Here is a 14,846-nt window from a genome sequence, read left to right as displayed (position 1 = left end):
CCCCTAAAAGTCGAATGACAAAATTTTGCAAGATTCATTACTATAGGGATCATAATACAGATGAATGTTACGAGGCATTAAGGATGATTAAGATGTGAAGTCAACAGGAAGCTTCGCAGGGGATGATTGAAGAAGGAGATGAGGCTGTAAAAGTAAATTAAGGCAGGCCGAGCTAAAGCAAATACTTCTAGCTTTATACCTCCGATCAAAGAGATCAATAAGAGATGCAACTAGTGAACAAGAGAGCTATGCTCGGGCCGCCAAAAACCTATACGGGAAATATTCTAGATTTGAGGTAATCCTAAACTTGCATCTCTTCCAATTACTTTTGATAGAAATGATGAACATAGAGTCATATATCCTCATTGTGATGCATTAGTAGTATGGGTTGTAATAGCTTGTAATGGCCTTAGCTTCATGTTGTTGAATAATGGCAGTTCTGTTAATATTCTTTTTCAAAGCACTCTTAACCAAATGCATGGTGATCACCCTTGGATACCTATTGACGAACCTGTATATGATTTTATTGGGACAATTTGATCCTAAGCTGACAAATTACATTGACAATTGAGCGTGACGATGATCTAATTATATTTCAATGATATATGGACTTCTTAGTCATAGATAGTAAATCTATATACAACAGGACCTTACAAAAACCCACTTCGAAGCAACTGAAGCAGCAATATCTATCTACCACTTGTGCATGAAATTTGAAAATCAAGGAAAACCAAGCTACCGCGTGAGAATGTTATGTCATCACTCTACAAAAATCAAAAGGGTAATACCATATTTGTGGATGAGACAAATGAATATATGCTTGAAAATCCTTTTCTAGAAAAGTAAGTATTTGATGTTAAGAAGGATACGTTGAAAGATGTGTCCGCCAATAAGGATAACTTCACAAGCACTAAAGGAGTCAAAAGAATAAGGGGACTTATTTCTACCCCAAAGGAAATCGTTGTCAAAGGATGAGGTTATGTCCGACAAACTCAAATGTCATAACATATTATAATAAAGAACAAAGTACTTATGATAGGGTACATGATGGCAGTCTGGACCCCCTTTATATTGTAACGATGATTTAATAAAATTTTATTTGCCAAATTATGTTAAAATAAAAAATCAACACAAGAATTCTAGATTCTGTGGGAGATATAAATTTATTACAAGTATTACACGAAGTGTAATTAGATTGCAAGCAATAAAACGCAGGCCCAAAAAGATGGCCAAATGAATTAATTTGTACTATATAAGCAACGATATTTCAATGACAAACTGTTGGAATGGCATTTCACGCAAATCAGAATGAAATGTCATAAATAAAAAAACAACGATGAGAAAATGAGTCAAAAAGCTAGTTATCCTTCTAAATTGAGAAAAAGTTGAAGATTTTCCAAAGCCACGATGGATGTGGCCTTCAAGATTGATGTCATGTCAGGGGTAGGGTACCTCTTTCTTCTGAAGTTATTTGCCAACAACAAAAAGCTAAGGTCAGATACTATAGAAAATAAGTAATATTGAAAGACAAGCCCTAGTCCTTACCCTTAGATGCCATTGAGCCAAAATTGATGAAATATCTACTACGATAGATGAGGTGATCGAAGTCTCTTAACTTCAGAGGATGCTTGTAAATGTCCTCGATCACGTCCCGTTTCACTTCATGGAGCTCAAAGCTTGAACCTCAACCTGCAAAAGAGTAGTAAATTTTAGTTCCAGTTAAGAAAGCAGAAAACCAGTCAAGGTATAGCTAAGCACTCACGGGCTTCGAAATATTGGGTCGATATGGTGCAAACTGGGACTATACCTCCCTTAACAATTTGTCAACTTTTCTTTACATAGAACCAGGATTCATTCCATCCCTTGATAGAGGAGGGAAGGCCCACCACGAATGGAGCATGAGCTCCTCCCATGGGGTCAGGTAATACCATCCATTTGACTAAGGAAAACCTTCTTCTAGAAGAAGTAGGCCCCAACCAGTTGGCTCTATTCATTTGGAAGTAGTTGAGTAAGAGCTAACATGAAGCACTAAAGCACTGCCCTAAAGAAGGAATTAAATGGTAGATGCATTCCTGCTTTAAACAGGAATTCATTGATAGTCACACAGCCCAACCTCGGATAACAGGCACCTTCGTAGGCATCGGGGACAAGAAGATCTATGTAGTGTGGTATGCAATATTTTTTTCTAAACCTGGAGAGTTTGGTAGAGGTCATTGTAGATGGAATATTGGAGGCCCCCAACCCACCTTGTAATCTGTGGGCCCCTCACTCATAGCCCATTTACCAGAATCCCCAGATGCTCATTCCTCGCCAAACCTAGCAACTGTAACCCTACCATGAACACTCGACTCAAAGTCCATTGAGGAAAATGAAGAAGGGTACAAACTATGAATCTGAAAGAAAAATACTTAGATGAAAACGGGAACTATGGACAAGATCACCGAAGAATGAAATTGTCGAAAAACGTGAAGATCAAGGAAAACATAAGGATGATATGAGATTTTTGCAAAGTAAAGGTGTTAAAATGACACTCCTTCACCTTATATACTAAACGGGGAACAAGCTCCAATCATTGGATCGTAACTTCTTTGATCTGAGCTATCCAATTTTAAGCAAAATCTGAAGCATTAATTTCGAAAGATCTCTTAAACAGACGCTTTAGATCAACACCTATGTTCCACGCATGGGCCCAACGCGTTCACCATGGGTTACAAAGATATCATCATTATTGCATGTTTAATGTAACTGTCGTATGCGTATAGAAAATCATAATGCCTCCATTGCTTTTTCTTGGTAATGGGCAAAAACATCAAATCGTTGGCACCATTTTCGAGGGCAATCATTACAAAAAACCAGATTCAGTAGTTTAACTCTTACTGCTTCAACTTTACAACTAAGCAAGCCCCAGCATTTTTAGCTGTACATGCCTCGACTCAAAATAAACTTAAGCTATATCATAAATAAGAGAGCCTCGGGAGTTCATCCCTTATCTTCTCACAGCTCCAAAAATTAATTTAAGTAATAATACAGTTAAACCAACCTTGACATTTTATTAATCACCCATCTCAATTCAAGACCAAGTCCATAAACGTCAATGACAGGCTTACTTTTGAAGTTCACGCATGATATAAATAAACCATGCATAGACTTGGGGACTATTGTTATACCTCACCATATGTAGCACCGAGACCAGGGCCCTCTTATCCACGTGGTAAAAATGATCGACGCTCATTGGCGAAGCAGTTGACCCAGTTACAGCATTGGAACTACCTCAACGATGCCCCATTCATGAGCAAGGAGGCCATAAAGTGTAGTTAAGGCCCATCCTTTCTGCCAAGCTGAAGTTATGAGTTCTAAAACACATAGCGTCGAAAAAGTCCGAGGCCCCTCTACCTGGTGTCGACCTACACAAGAGAGATTCTGAATTTATATACAAAATCCTTTAGGAATGATTGATGGGACGCTAATTATGAGTATGAATGTCAAGTATTGTCAGCAGAAGTGACAGATCTGTGTAACCATTGAGTGTACCGTAGGCTAGCAGGTAAAAATTGATGCCTATGATTAGAAATTTAAATTAAAGATATAAGGCCACGCGTACTTCCATTCAAAGGTTATCATTTCATTTGTAACACTATAAATACCCTCTAATGTAACATAGAGGAGAGTAATGCAACTCTTGATTCCACAAACTACTCTTTGTCTTCTCTCTCAACGATTGTACATTTACTCAACTAAAAATAGCATTAACTAGTTTTGATTCTGTTTACGATTGGTGATCATAATATAATCGCTTCATGAATCCATCATTAATACCCGAACACATTGGTCTTGTTGCGACGTTAATATTCTCCCACATCTGCATTTTCAGAGTATTGTCTGCTAGCAACTCGTTTACATGTGTTGGAATTAGCTAGCGTGTTCTCGAGTGGGTTTGGCATGTGTTTTCCATAGAAATCGACGTCAACATTAATGATAAATTAGAAGAAGATTTTTAATTTATCTTATTTTAATTAAATCAAAATAATAATTCACGTCTTCCAACATCATGGTCAGAAATCTAATTAGTCAAACACAAAAGACAAAAAACTAGAAGAATGATATTAAGATTTTAGTTAATTTACAAGTGTCAGACTTTTGTATAATTAATTGTCCAGATTACTTATTAATGTGCTTAAGTTAATTAATGTACATGTTTAATTAATTAGATTAATTAACTAATGGACTGAGTTTTTTTGTAGTTGGTTGGTCAAACTTATTTAAACATAAATTATTAAACTATTGGATTTTTCATAACTCACATTACAATATTCATATGATTGGTAGCACAAAAGTGAGAAACACTACATTCTTGTTCTTTCATATGGATTATCATTAGAGGCTGGATAATTAAACAAATATGATGTGGAAATATCGTGGTAGATCAAAATTCACAAGGAAGGAAGATCGTGATCAAGATTTTCAAAGGAGTTCAAAAAATCTGCTTAATGTAAAATTTTAATCAAGATTTTTATGTAAGCACAAACAGGATCTTCGAAGGAAGCTGAAAAGCATTTTAAATTTCGATGTGCATTTATAAGTAAATTCAAAACATTCTCTTCACTAGTATATAATAGGCTAATTTTTAAGCTGTATGTACCCCAATAAATTAATGACGTGAATATGTAACAAACTTTCCTAACGCAATACAATTGTAGTCGTTTACTACTTTAGTTGCTCTTCGTGAAATACATATGACATTTAGTGATTTGATATATATGCATCAAATCACTGAACGCCACATAGAGCAATTATGGTAGCAAGGGACTACAAATAGCATTCACTGTAAGAAATTTATACTTTTCCTACAAAATTTCTACTTACAAATTGAGATTTGTAGGTGGAGTTCACTTCCCCCTCCCCCCAAAATGATATTTCATAGGGCTACCATTTACTTCAAAATTTACAATAATGGGAAGACTTGTGCCCACAAAAATTTGTATTTTTCTTAACAAAAAATTTGACGAGCAAGATATTTTTTTTGCCAAAAAAAAAAAAAAATTTGGTATATTGGTAGGCTAATAATAAACTGAAAAAATTTCAATTTTTATTTATATTTTAATAGGAGAATATTGACATGTTTGTAGGTTGAGATGATTATTGGTTAAAACCTGACTCAACCCATTTCAATTTATTTGACTAAAAAAATAAAATTGAAACCTCTAATCTCATTATTTCTCCCACTACAGTACTCATCAGTTCATGACATTACTCTCCTTTAGCTTGTGATGTCATTCATCTCATTTCTCGTTCAATTGCCAACTCTCCAGCTATAACGTCCCTGAGATTGGATTAGGTGTGGACCTTGTGATTTTTCTGGCTATTTCTATAATACTCTAGTCTCTAGTTCTTTTACCCTTTCCTTTACCTTAGAATCTATCTCTGTCAATTTAAAACTTGTACCATTAAGTATAGTTCTGCAATTGTGCAATTTAGAACTATTTTGCCAGGTCTCATTGTAACCAGCAGTTCATAGAGTTATGGCATTAGGAATTCCCTATGCCATTGAAATTTGTTAGGATTTATGTTGTAATGGCAATTCTGCAGACAAAATCAAGTCATAGTTAAATTGAATTAGGAGTTTATGAAGTTGTGACCAAAGTCAAAATAGGATTTATTGAGTCCTAATTAATGTCAAAAGTGTTGGAATTGATAGTATAGTCCTTGAAGGAGTCCAAGATGTCCAAGATGATCACATATGTCAAGGAAATGAAATTAAAAGCCTAAAGAGTGTCAAAGAGCCCCACAAGTTATGTTCCAAATTCTCATTTGTAACTTGCAATGCATTTTTAACTTAGAAAACATTGGACCTTGGGCAAGGTTACGTAAAAGAATTGTAATTTTTTGAGTTAGTTTTTCAACGTATTTTGAATTAAATTAATCAGACATCGGAAGATAAAGTTATGTTGAAAATACTGACAACTATTCAGCTGCCACTCACATGTCACTATCATAGAGCTCGAGCGATGGTGTTATGTGTAAAATCCATCCCATGCTACCTAAATACCTTCTATTATGTATACCTAAGCCCTAATACGTTTTGGAGTGGCTAATCATTATATTTCTCCTTCATAACATCATTCAAAGATTCAAGAACGTAATCAAGCCTTAGATTAATTCTTTGATTCTTGAGTTCTTACAACCACAACTTTGCAAAAAATATCAAGTTTACATAATCCAAAATGCTCACTTCCTATACACATACAAGAATGTACTTTCTCTATAGCTTTAGAGGATGCTAAATATTGTGATGGGTTGGACCGGATGAACAAAAAGAGTACAAGATCAATGTGTTCTTGGTGATCCATGAAAGATAGAAACAATTCCTAAAGATCAGGAATAGATGTGAGTGAAGCGTGTTACAACGGGTTTTGAAGATTGCAGAAATCAAATTAGCGAATCTAGTGGGTTTTTTGGGCTGGATCATACTGTAAGTTCATATTGTCAAAAATGGAGGCTACTAGTTTGGTCTCAGAGTTTTTACCCAGTTGAATTTTCTCCATCAACATATTTTGTATTATTTATTGCTTTCATTTAATTGATTGTGGCGTTCAAAGCAATAGGATAAATTGATTTGATTGACTAAACATCTAGAACAATTAAAAAGTGATTTGTTACTTTTAATTGGTTATTTTAATTCAGTGGTATTCACTTATTCACCCCCTCTAGGTGATTTTATGGTCGAACTAGTAACTTTCAAGTGGTATTATAGCTTAATTACAATCCTTGACCCAATTTTGTCTAGATGAGTTAATTACATTCTGATCATAGATCTTAGGAAGATGTGGATATTCATAAGGCTTATGGCCAACTGTATAAGGAGAGTCTCAAGTTACATAAGGTTAATAGATTGGTATTTAAGAAATTGAATAAACTCAAATTAGAAAAAAGAGAACCTTATAGTCAAACTTGAAGAGTCTACCATAGGATTGAATGAATTAAGGATTGAGAATGAATCCTTAGAAATTAAGGTTAAATCTCTTATATTCGATCTTGAAAAATCGAATGCCAGACTTAAATCCTTCTCTGTTGGATCTAAAATGATTGATAACATGATAAGTTTGAATAAAATAGTCATGGACAGAGGAGACCTAAGCGACAATGAAATGAATTCTCATACATCATTCTCTTTGAAAAATCAGTTTGTGGTACCTCGAAGCTTAAGGTTCAAAACTTGAAAGCTAGAATTTCTCCTAAGTTCTTCCCCATGTGTCATCATTGTGGTAAGATTTGTCACATAAGACCTAAGTGTTGTGAACTCTTGAATAGGAACAAGACCAAAAATTTAGGTGCCCGAGGATCAAAATCACCTGTATAATATAGGTTTTCTTCACCCAGGGTTCAAAATTTGAAATCTATAATTGTTATCGAATCCATGCCCAAATATCATAATTATGGTGCGTTAGGATATATAACGCCTAGGTGTCATAAATTTTGAACAAAAATAGAAATAAAAACTTCAATATAAATAAAAATAAGGATTTTGATAGCCGAATTGACTTCCTTACTAATCACGTGAGTCAATTGACCGAGTTAATGATACAGTTGACTAAGATTAATTTTTCTACTAGGCAATTCTGGGTGAAGAAAAGTGATCTGAAAATTTTTGATTTAAATCACGGTGCTCTTAAAGATAAGAGCGTTTGTGTATCTAACCAATTAGGTATTTCTGGTGCATGCTTGTACTTCATTGTGATTCATTCATTATTACATGCATCTTATTTTTGTATTTGTTTCATAGCTTGTAGGTTTATGTATGTGAATTTTCATCAGGTTTGCATCATATGTATATATATATTTTATTGTTTTGTATGTTGAATTTTTTAGTTTGCGAGATTGGTGCATTCATCTTTTGAAAAAAAATAAAAAATGGATTGAGAAATTTTTTAACTACAACATTATATATGATGAATTTGAAAGTGCATGCTGTGACCAAGTATGAGTTTAATTGATGTGCTGTAGCATATTTTTCATTACTTTGTTTAGATTTTTATGGAGTACTTAGTATAGGTTTCTTCATGTACTACCTCCACTGCACACACACACTACGATATTATAAGTGGGACTTGACCACGTGTGTGAGATTTGGAAGGGCAGTCACATGTTGGTAAGGTGACTTTAAACATGAATTGACCTTATTTTAATAGACTTAAACTCAAGTATATTCCTTGAAAGAAAAAAGATCATCTTATGCTCTTCTTCGGAGCCTATTTGACTCAAGAAATTAAGCCTGATGAATTTCTCATAACTTGGTACCTATGGTCAACTAACTTGGGTTAATCGACCTAAAACTCATATAGAGATCATCTTAGTCGCTTAATGGAGAAAGCATGCCCATAAGATGTGAAAAATTGATGAGAAGATAATGAGATTAAAAGTTTAGAAAATGTTTGTGTGTGTGAGTCTATATATATTGGGGGAGAAAACAATAATATACTTGCAAAATGAGCTTCAATTATAGGTCCTATTTACTTTTATTGGTTTGATTTTCGTAAGTTGAGAAATAAATTTATTGACAGTGATGTTTAACATGTTCCTTCTCACAAAATTAAGATTTGGAATGCTACTTACAAAAATCAATGACATTTTACACATATGGATCACTTATACAATTTAGTCCATTTTAACTTGAGATCATTAATTATTCTTGTGCATGCTATCAACTGCAACTTTGAGTTATTAAATATTGATGTTCATGTGTATTTGATATATTTTCCTTAGTCATTTGTGACAAAAAGGGGGAGGGAGAACTGATTGCAATTATGAGTTGAAAGTTAGCTACATTTTAGGGAAGAGTTTGCAGTAAGTGGGAGAGATGATTGTATCTTTCATTTATGGCATTCAATATCATAATACATATCTTCTTTGAGTTTGATGTTTGGTAATATTAACGTTTCAGTTGGTGCTTTGATTAACATTAATATTACTTCTCAATCAAGCTAGCGTATTTGTGGTCGTAAGTTTCAATTGTTATATTTTTTCATATCATGCACTTTTACTCTTGGTACATGAGTTTATGATTTCAAGAAATAGGTTAACAAGGAATGCAAGAAATGGACATTGAGTTTGGGGTTGGGTAGATTAGTTTTTGTTTTTACTTCCTTGACTTGTATTTTTTACTTCCTTGACTTGTATTATATAGTTTTGTAATAGAATGCCCAAGGGAGAGATTGTTATGATTTGTGTTGTATTGGCAATTCTGCAAGTAAAATCAAATTCTAGTTAATTTGTATTAGGAGTTGATGGAGTTGTGACCAAAGTCAAAATAGGAGTCATTGACTCATATTTAAAGTTAAGAGAGTTGAAATTTGGTAGTATAGTTCTTGAAGGAGTCCAAGAAGATTACATGTGATCAAGAGAATGCAATTAGATGTCTAAAAAATGTCAAAAAGCTGTACAAGTTACGTTTCGAATTCTCAGTTTTAACTTGTAATGTATTTTTCACTTAGAAAACATTGAAATTTGGATAAGACTACTTAGAAGAATTGTAGTTATTTGAGTTAGCTTTTTAACACATTTTGAGTCACCTTAATTGTACATTGGAAGAGAAAATTAGAATGAAAATATTGACGACTGTTTAGCTGTCACTCACCTGCCGCTAACCTAGAGCTTGAGCAACGATGCTACGTATAAAATCCTAATTCACGTTTTTCAAGAGTTTTATCCAGCCCATATTACCTAAATACTTTCTACTATACATTTTTTCTACTATACATGCCCAACCCTAACATATTTTGTTGTGGCTGTTCATTATATTTTCTTCATAATATCATTTAAAGAATCAAGAACACAATCAAAACTTAGATTAATCCTTTGATTCTTGAGTTCATACTACCACAACTTTGAGATAAACATCAAGTTCACATAATCCAAAACACTCACTTCCTCTACACGTACGAAAGGTATTTTCTTAGAATAATGCTATTCGAACAGATTCCTTTGCATAGATTATGAACAGGTAATAAAAAATTAATAATGGACACATCAATGAACAGTAGAAATTGTTTGAAAAACGGGACAAATTTGGTAGACCACTGGTACAACCTTTCCTCCCCCAAATTGGAAGTCAATATTTTCCCTCCTCATTTTCCCTCATTCCCCTCTCTCCCGGGCCTTCATTCCCGCCGGCCAGTTCTTCGAATCTGGTAGCACCTCCGAACAGCATGTCTTCGCCGACACCGTCGAACCCAGGTGACCCACTGTTAAATGTCATCTTTAAAATTTTCCAATTCGATATATTTAATTTGTTGTTTGCAAAGCATGGAAAATGTCATTGCTTAAAAAAAATTTGAATGACAGTGGAGATGGATATATTTAACAAAAGCTGCAACATTAAAATAAACGAAAAATTTGTAATGGGGATGATAAACCATGAACTGCCCTGCAAGCGTAAAATGGCATTTCGTCCAATGTTAAAGAAAAGGAAAACTCTGTAATGGGGATGAAAAACATGTCCTGCATTGGTTATTGTTATTACAATAATGCTGTTCAAACAATTTGGATTTCATGGTTTTTACTTTAGTTCTTTAGGTTGTGAAACTCCAAAGGTAACGAGAAGCTTGTAACCTGGAAGTTAAAATCATGGTTTTTACTTTAGTTCTTTTTAGCTTATTCAGTCTGTTGATAGCAGTGAGAACCTTAGATCTTTGAAATTTTACCAATAAACTATATTTATTTTACAATTTACTTAGAATGTTCAATCTTTATGCATAATAATGACGATACAATTTTTGCTTCATTTCTGGACGCAGGAAATAATATGGAAGGTGGCATTGATGATTTTTTGTTGGAAACTGAGGATGAGATCGTTGCGGAGAACAGGAACATAGTGGAAGATGAAATGTTAGGAGATGATGGTATCGTCGTACCTAAGATCGGAATGATATTTAGCAGTGAGAATGAAATGTTTGAATTGTACAAAGAATATGCATACAACGTAGGTTTTCCCGTAAAAAAAAAGGAATTCAAAAAAAGGGGCCGGTGGAGTTTTGAGATTTGTGACATATACTTGTGGCCGTGAAGGTCGAAGGCCAAGTACTGCTACCGGATCTGTAAGGCCGCAACCAACAATTCAAACCAATTGTAAGGCCCGGATAAGCGCATCTTCAGATGATCATGGATCTTGGAGAATTAATGCAGTCCACCTCGACCACAATCATGGAACAAGCCCATCGAAATCCAGGTTGTTTCGATGCAATAGAGAACTGAGTGCACAGGTTAAGCGGAGGCTTGAAGTGAACGATGTGGCGGGGATTCCGTTGCACAAAAGTTATAATTCCGCAGTTGTTGAGGCGGGCGGATATGAAAATATGCTTGTGTGGAAAATGATTGTCGGAACTACATCGAACAAGTGAGACGGTTGAGACTCGGAGAAGGAGATGCCGCCGCAATACAAGCATATTTTTCAAATATGCAAGCACATTGCTCGGGGTTTTATTTTAGTATTGATTTGGATGATGAATCGCGGTTGAGGAACATATTTTGGGCAGATAATAGGTGTAGGCAGGCATACAAGGAATTCGGCGATGTGGTCACGTTTGATACAACGTATCTCACAAATAAGTATGATATGCCTTTTGCTTCTTTCGTTGGCGTCAATCACCATGGACAATCAACACTGCTTGGTTGTGGTTTGCTTTCAAACGAGGATACAAATAGTTTTGTGTGGCTATTCAGGTCATGGCTTCAGTGCATGCACAGTGTAGCTCCCCATGGAATAATCACTGATCAGGATAGAGCCATGCAAAATGCAATTCAAATTGTTTTTCCAAATACAAACCATAGGTGGTGTTTATGGCACATTTTGAAAAAGTTGCCAGAGAAGTTTGGGTACTATATTGATAAGGGTTCTATATTTTCTCATATACATGGATTGGTGTATGATTCCCAGTTCGTTGAAGAGTTTGAAGAAGGTTGGATCGCAATGATTAATAAGTTTGAATTGCATGAAAATGATTGGTTATCTAGACTATACGAGAACATAAAGCGTTGGGTTCCTTGCTTTCTGAAAACCACTTTTTGGGCAGAGATGTCAACAATGCAAAGAAGTGAGTATGAATGCGTTCTTTGATGGATATGTACACTCGAAGACTTCATTGAAACAGTTTGTAGAACAATATGAGCGAGCACTAAGGAATAAGGTTGAAAAGGAATTTCAAGCTGATTTCAAATCATATTCACAAATGCTACCATGCGTAAGTATGTTTGAAATGGAGAAACAATTTCAATCTGTTTACACCATCTCAAAATTCAAGGAGGTTCAGGAGGAGTTTATAGGGAAGATGTATTGTGACCTCATATCTACTTCAGAAAATAGTTTTGGGACAATGTACGAGGTCTGTGAAGTTGTGGCATGCGGCGAGCGAATGAAGAAAAAAATATTTTTTGTGTCATTTCAAAAGGAGAATTGTCAATTCATTTGCGGCTGTCACTTGTTCGAGTTTAGGGGTATAATTTTTAGGCATGCGATATCGGTGTTGATCCGTAATTGCATCACATCAATACCGGAGAGGTACATACTGAGACGATGGAGAAGAGATGTTAGTAGAGCACACGCGAGGGTGGCTGTGAACTACGCTGGGTTGGTTAGTACACCTAGTCAGTTGAGATATGACAATATGTGTCAGTCTTTTGCTGGGTTGGCAGATCTTGCTGCTGATGATGACGGGCAAACTCGCGCCATAATGGACTGGATAGAATCGCAGTGTACGGTTCTTACGTTGACACGGACGAGTACAAGCACAAATGTCCTCGCACACCATACGGTACAATTAGGCCCCCAGTGTAATGTATCGCAGAATACCTCGAGCGGGAGCGTACGAGACCCTCTCGTATCAAGAAGAAAGGGTGCACCAAAGAAACTTCGAAGTAAAAGCCCGTTGGAGTCGAGTTCGAAGAAAGTAAAGGTAATTTAAAATATTATAATTCATATTCTGCCAGATTGTTACAATAATTCCTCATACGCTCGCTTTGATATGCAGGCAACATCGACATCGTGCAAAGGAAAGAGACCAAATTCGAGTCAGAGTGCTACTCCAGTTGGTACACAAGAACTTCAGGCGTCCCAACATTAGCATGAAAAATTCGGAAAGAAAATCTTTTGCCTCTTAAGTTTTATCAATTGAGGAAAAATTTTATACATGTCCATAGTGGACTATTTGGTTTTGGCCAAGTAGAATAATATGCAGAACCAAAACTTGCTATTTCGTGCCTGTAGAAATAAGAATTGGTTTGATAAGAAACTTGCGTGATTTTAAGTGAACAAATTTCAAGACCTGTGTTTTGCTTACATTTTGTATAGCTGTACATTTGTGTTGAACGTGTTAGTTAATGATCTGAGCAATAGATGCATGGACTGTCCCGCACATTTTGAAAATGCCTAAATAGAAAGAGGTAGAAACTGAAAGATCAAAACTTCTCAGGATTATATGCATTGCAACCTGCAAGCTGAAAATTTACACCAAACTATCTATAAACATTTCAAAACTTCTCAATGATTTGCCGCCCCGACTAGTGTTTGCCGCTGCGCAACGGGGATCGACCTGCAAGTATGTTACCGCTTCAAATTGTGCATGTGGTCGAATTTACTCAATTGGGATCTTTATAATTATTTACAAATTAACTTTTTCACTACAATTTGATAAAAACTTTTTGATTCATTTTGATGCACATTTTCAGTACAACATCACATGAATATATTCTCATATCCATCCAAACCATTTGCAAGGACTTCAGTGTGTGTCACGGAAACAATGTCTCCGTGACACACACACACGGAGAAACTCTCTCCTATGTCATGGAGAGAGTTTCTCCGTGACACACTGCCCCTCTCTCCGTAACACACTGTCCCTGAGCAGTGTGTCACGGAGAGAGTTTCTACGTGTGTGTGTGTGTCACGAAGACATTGTTTTCGTGACACACAATGAAGTCCTTGCAAATGGTTTGGATGGATATGAGAATATATTCATGTGATGTTGTATTGAAAATGTGCATCAAAATGAATCAAAAAGTTTTTATCAAATTGTAGTGAAAAAGTTAATTTGTAAATAATTATAAAGATCCCAATTGAGTAAATTCGACCACATGCACAATTTGAAGCGGTAACATACTTCAATTGCATTACTTGATGTCTACTCGTTGAATGTGTTCGTTTGGTACAATATTCAAATGTCGTTCGATATTTCTCATGGTAATGAATGGACCGCGTACACAGTGCCACTTCAAAACATTTTGTATATTTATGTCGAATTTGAGTGTCACCCCAAAATCAACACGATATTTGTACTCTCTAGATATTGAAATTTACTAATGACATTACAAAATATAAAAATTACAAATGTACTCTCTAGATAGAGAAATGTTTTGGGTTTGACGTGTTTAAGGGTTTCTTTCACTTTGAATTCCCTAGAAAACTAAAACCAGCTCAACCATGAGAGTTGTAATTCCTGCTTTTCGTGGAATTAGGGGTCACGTGAGGAAAAGTAAGAAAACCAAATGCCTGGAAAAAGTTGCCTATCAAACAGGCAGAAAGTTGGAAAATGGTGGGGAATTTTCCATTTTCCATGGAAAATATGGCGTATCAAATAGAACCTAAGTGAAACAAATAGTTAAAAAATACGTCATTAAGAACAACTACGTCATTAACATCACTAAATAACATGAAGTTTGAACAAGAAATGCAAGCATACATAACATCAACGTTTATTAAAAAATGGGGCTACTAATGCAGCCGGCCACTTTCATTTGTCATTCTTCTCCACGGTTGCTTTGCCCTTGCGAATTGTCATGTTCATGTTCATCGAAATCTG

The 14,846-nt window shown here is 35.3% G+C and overlaps 2 protein-coding genes across 2 annotated transcripts; both read left to right on the top strand.

Annotated features, from left to right (window-relative positions):
* Positions 1–7,575: 7,575 nt before the first annotated feature.
* On the top strand, positions 7,576–12,109 carry LOC111371530 (protein FAR1-RELATED SEQUENCE 5-like). The gene is made up of 6 exons (XM_022993574.1): positions 7,576–7,812; positions 9,182–9,244; positions 10,647–10,668; positions 10,791–10,979; positions 11,062–11,389; positions 11,482–12,109. The coding sequence occupies exons 1-6, from the start codon at positions 7,576–7,578 to the stop codon at positions 12,107–12,109; spliced, it is 1,467 nt and encodes a 488-aa protein (XP_022849342.1).
* Positions 12,110–12,248: 139 nt separating this feature from the next.
* LOC111371521 (protein FAR1-RELATED SEQUENCE 4-like) lies at positions 12,249–14,632 on the top strand. Its single transcript, XM_022993562.1, has 3 exons — positions 12,249–12,944; positions 13,020–13,076; positions 14,447–14,632. The coding sequence occupies exons 1-3, from the start codon at positions 12,249–12,251 to the stop codon at positions 14,630–14,632; spliced, it is 939 nt and encodes a 312-aa protein (XP_022849330.1).
* The last annotated feature ends 214 nt before the right edge of the window (positions 14,633–14,846 follow it).

This window comes from Olea europaea, chromosome 2, assembly GCF_002742605.1.
Source record: "Olea europaea var. sylvestris chromosome 2, O_europaea_v1, whole genome shotgun sequence".
NCBI lineage: Eukaryota > Viridiplantae > Streptophyta > Magnoliopsida > Lamiales > Oleaceae > Olea > Olea europaea.
This window is presented reverse-complemented; position numbering and strand designations above follow the sequence as displayed.

Coding starts and splice junctions, on each gene's coding strand:
- LOC111371521 (XM_022993562.1), top strand. CDS start 12,249: ATGGAGAAACAATTTCAATCTGTTTACACCATCTCAAAATTCAAGGAG. Junction 12,945..13,019: donor CGAGTTCGAAGAAAGTAAAG/GTAATTTAAAAT, acceptor TTTGATATGCAG/GCAACATCGACATCGTGCAA. Junction 13,077..14,446: donor CGAGTCAGAGTGCTACTCCA/GTTGGTACACAA, acceptor TGAATTCCCTAG/AAAACTAAAACCAGCTCAAC.
- LOC111371530 (XM_022993574.1), top strand. CDS start 7,576: ATGATACAGTTGACTAAGATTAATTTTTCTACTAGGCAATTCTGGGTG. Junction 10,669..10,790: donor TATTCAGTCTGTTGATAGCA/GTGAGAACCTTA, acceptor TTCTGGACGCAG/GAAATAATATGGAAGGTGGC. Junction 11,390..11,481: donor GTCGGAACTACATCGAACAA/GTGAGACGGTTG, acceptor GTTTTATTTTAG/TATTGATTTGGATGATGAAT.